The sequence below is a fragment of the Solanum dulcamara genome, chromosome 1 (assembly GCF_947179165.1).
Source record: "Solanum dulcamara chromosome 1, daSolDulc1.2, whole genome shotgun sequence".
NCBI lineage: Eukaryota > Viridiplantae > Streptophyta > Magnoliopsida > Solanales > Solanaceae > Solanum > Solanum dulcamara.
The window spans coordinates 74,955,224-74,957,848 of record NC_077237.1 but is presented as its reverse complement, the minus strand read 5'-3'; the positions used below and the strand labels follow the sequence as shown (position 1 = coordinate 74,957,848).

The 2,625-nt window shown below is 35.8% G+C and overlaps 1 protein-coding gene across 1 annotated transcript; it reads right to left on the bottom strand.

Moving 5' to 3' along the window:
• Positions 1–1,229: 1,229 nt before the first annotated feature.
• On the bottom strand, positions 1,230–2,387 carry LOC129894178 (F-box protein At5g49610-like). Its single transcript, XM_055969739.1, has one exon. The coding sequence runs from the start codon at positions 2,385–2,387 to the stop codon at positions 1,230–1,232; it is 1,158 nt and encodes a 385-aa protein (XP_055825714.1).
• Between the last annotated feature and the right edge of the window lie 238 nt (positions 2,388–2,625).

Here is a 2,625-nt window from a genome sequence, read left to right as displayed (position 1 = left end):
CTGTTTGCACGTTATAGTTATGGAGGTTCGGATGACATATCAAGAGTACTTATTTCATTTTAGCTTTACTTATGTTTAGTGTCTTCCTTATTGAGTATTGTGTTGTTTGGTACTCACTCCTTGCTATCTACACTTGTGTAGGTTCGGAGACCGGGCATTAATACAACTTCCTTTCATCCGAGGCTATTTGAAGATACTTGAGAGGTAGTTGTCGACGCTGGCGATCTCACTTTTCTCTTTTCATTATACTTTGTTCTATTTGAGAAACAAAAGCATCGAGAATTGTATTTATCTTTCGTTTATGTTGTATTAAAGTCTTGTACATGTGACAACCAGACCTTTAGGGTATTGTAGTTGACTAAGAATTCCGCTCTTAAATACTTATCTATCTATTAAAACTGCTTCTGTATTCGTTTGGGTTTAGGCTGGTTTGTCTGGTGGGAAAGGATAAATGCCACCACACCCGGATTCGGGTCGTGACATTGAGCCCTAAAAACACGTTGGCTTAAACATGAATATTATTGGAAAATTTTCATGGACCCATTTTGGTTGTCTCATTTAATAGTTGAGATCCCTCTGCGTTTGATATACCTTTTATTATGTGTACATCTTCACAATATGGTTTCTTCAATATCCCCTGACAAAACCGAATTAGTCGATTTTGAGGAAAACCATACCAAACTGAGTCAAGTTGGATTGTTAAAAATTAAATTGCTACTGATGACCCAACTGCCCACCAGGTTTATGTCAATCCTGACACTATCGATGCAATGCTTCAAAATTTAGTAAGTTTTTGATTGTGAAATGAAGTTTGTACATTTTTCAATTTTAATACTTGTTTAACTGTGGGAAAGGTCAATTTCAAGTTCAATTTGTTGACGGGTTTCAAAATGAAACACTTATATTACTTAATGTTCGCTAGCTATTTTAGTGAATCTTTGATGTACAATAAAGGAAAATATCTATTGAATTTAAAATGCTATATAAGGCTTTAAAATCTCAAGGAAGACATCAGTAGATCACCCATATTCATCCCCAAGCAGAAGCAAAATCTATTGAATTACTCAGCCACAAGAAAAAGTAAATTTAGCAGAAATCTTTAAAAATTACAAGCACCAAAACAACAACACTTAGAATGTCCAAAAGATAACAGCAGCACCAAGCCAACACCTTCAAAAATGCAGCACCCTTGAAACAATGGATTGAATCACGTAATACCTGTTGATAGCCTACTGGAGACGTGGCCATTGAGGCCACTCATAGGAAAACAATTTGTAGTGTTTTGTCTTCCGCCAAGCTTCTCCAAAATCATACACAAGTTCAGCATTATTTGTTATCAAGTCATAAGAAATAACCATGCTTCTTATTTGCAAATACAAGATGTGCGGGAGAGCAGGGTGAAAAACTATGTTCCTAACCTCCCTATCAATAGAACTGCCTCCTCCAAGTCCAAAATCCTCTTGACATTTCTGAACTACAGAAGGAACATTTACTGCAAAGGTCCTAACCCATATGGAATCTCGACTAGGAAAACTGTTGAGTTGCCAACAAGTGATGGTTGTCCAACCAGTCGATGCAAAACAGAGTTCCCCGCCTGATAATCCAAGACAACAATAACCGGGATAGATCACCGTCCTCCGTTCAGGCAATTCCAAAGCCCAAAAACACTTTTTTACACTATCATAAACAGTCATCCATTGTCCATAATTATCTAGCCAAAAGAATACTCCATTAACTACACCAGCTGAGGATGACGAAATCTCATCCCTAGAAGGGTACAATGCAAAAGGTACATCCTCAATTACTGAATTAGCAGTCCACTCATTAGTCTCTGAAGAGAAACTTTCAATTGTTAAACTATACTGGAACCTGAAGTTATTCCTACTTACTGGAGTAGTTACTACATAACGAACTATAGTAAATGATACAGACTCATCTGTCTCCTTTACTATAAATCCAACGTATGGATCCTTCATAGAGATTGGGGTTTTAGGGAGTTCAAAACGATGCTTTGTTGCAGGATTATAAACATAATAAATCCTTTGTCTACTTCTAAGCTTGTTGCAGAGTAAAAACCCATTAGAAGAAGCAACAACATACACTCTGTCACCGATAAAATTGACAGACTCATCCAAACTAGTACCAATTAACAATGGTGATTCCTTGTATGAGAAGAAGAAATGACTTTGCAAACGTTTCTCTACAAAAAAGAAACCAATTAGGAAGGGCTTGGGCCATTGGAGACGACAACGGTAAATTTCAGCAATGTACTTCCGCCAGTTCTTTGATACGCATTTAAACCTTGCTAGTGATTTCAAAGGCAGGCGATTCAGTACATTGATTATGATTTCTTCATAAATAAACAATTTGCATTGACTACTACTCATTCTAAAACTCTTTGCAAATTGCAACTTCTATTCCAACAATGAAAATAGCTAATCAGGGATCTAAGAAGAGATGATTGCAATAATTTGTGTGTAAAAGGTGGAAATGAGAAACCTTTATATAGCAACGTTAATAAATACAAGTATTAAATGACTAAAATATTACAATAATCTTCAACTATATGTTAATAAATTACATCACTAAAAGTAAATGAGAATTCCTTGAATATGAAAATTTTCT

Excerpts from the sequence above, each read along its gene's own strand:
- LOC129894178 (XM_055969739.1), bottom strand. The coding sequence starts at position 2,387 with ATGAGTAGTAGTCAATGCAAATTGTTTATTTATGAAGAAATCATAATC.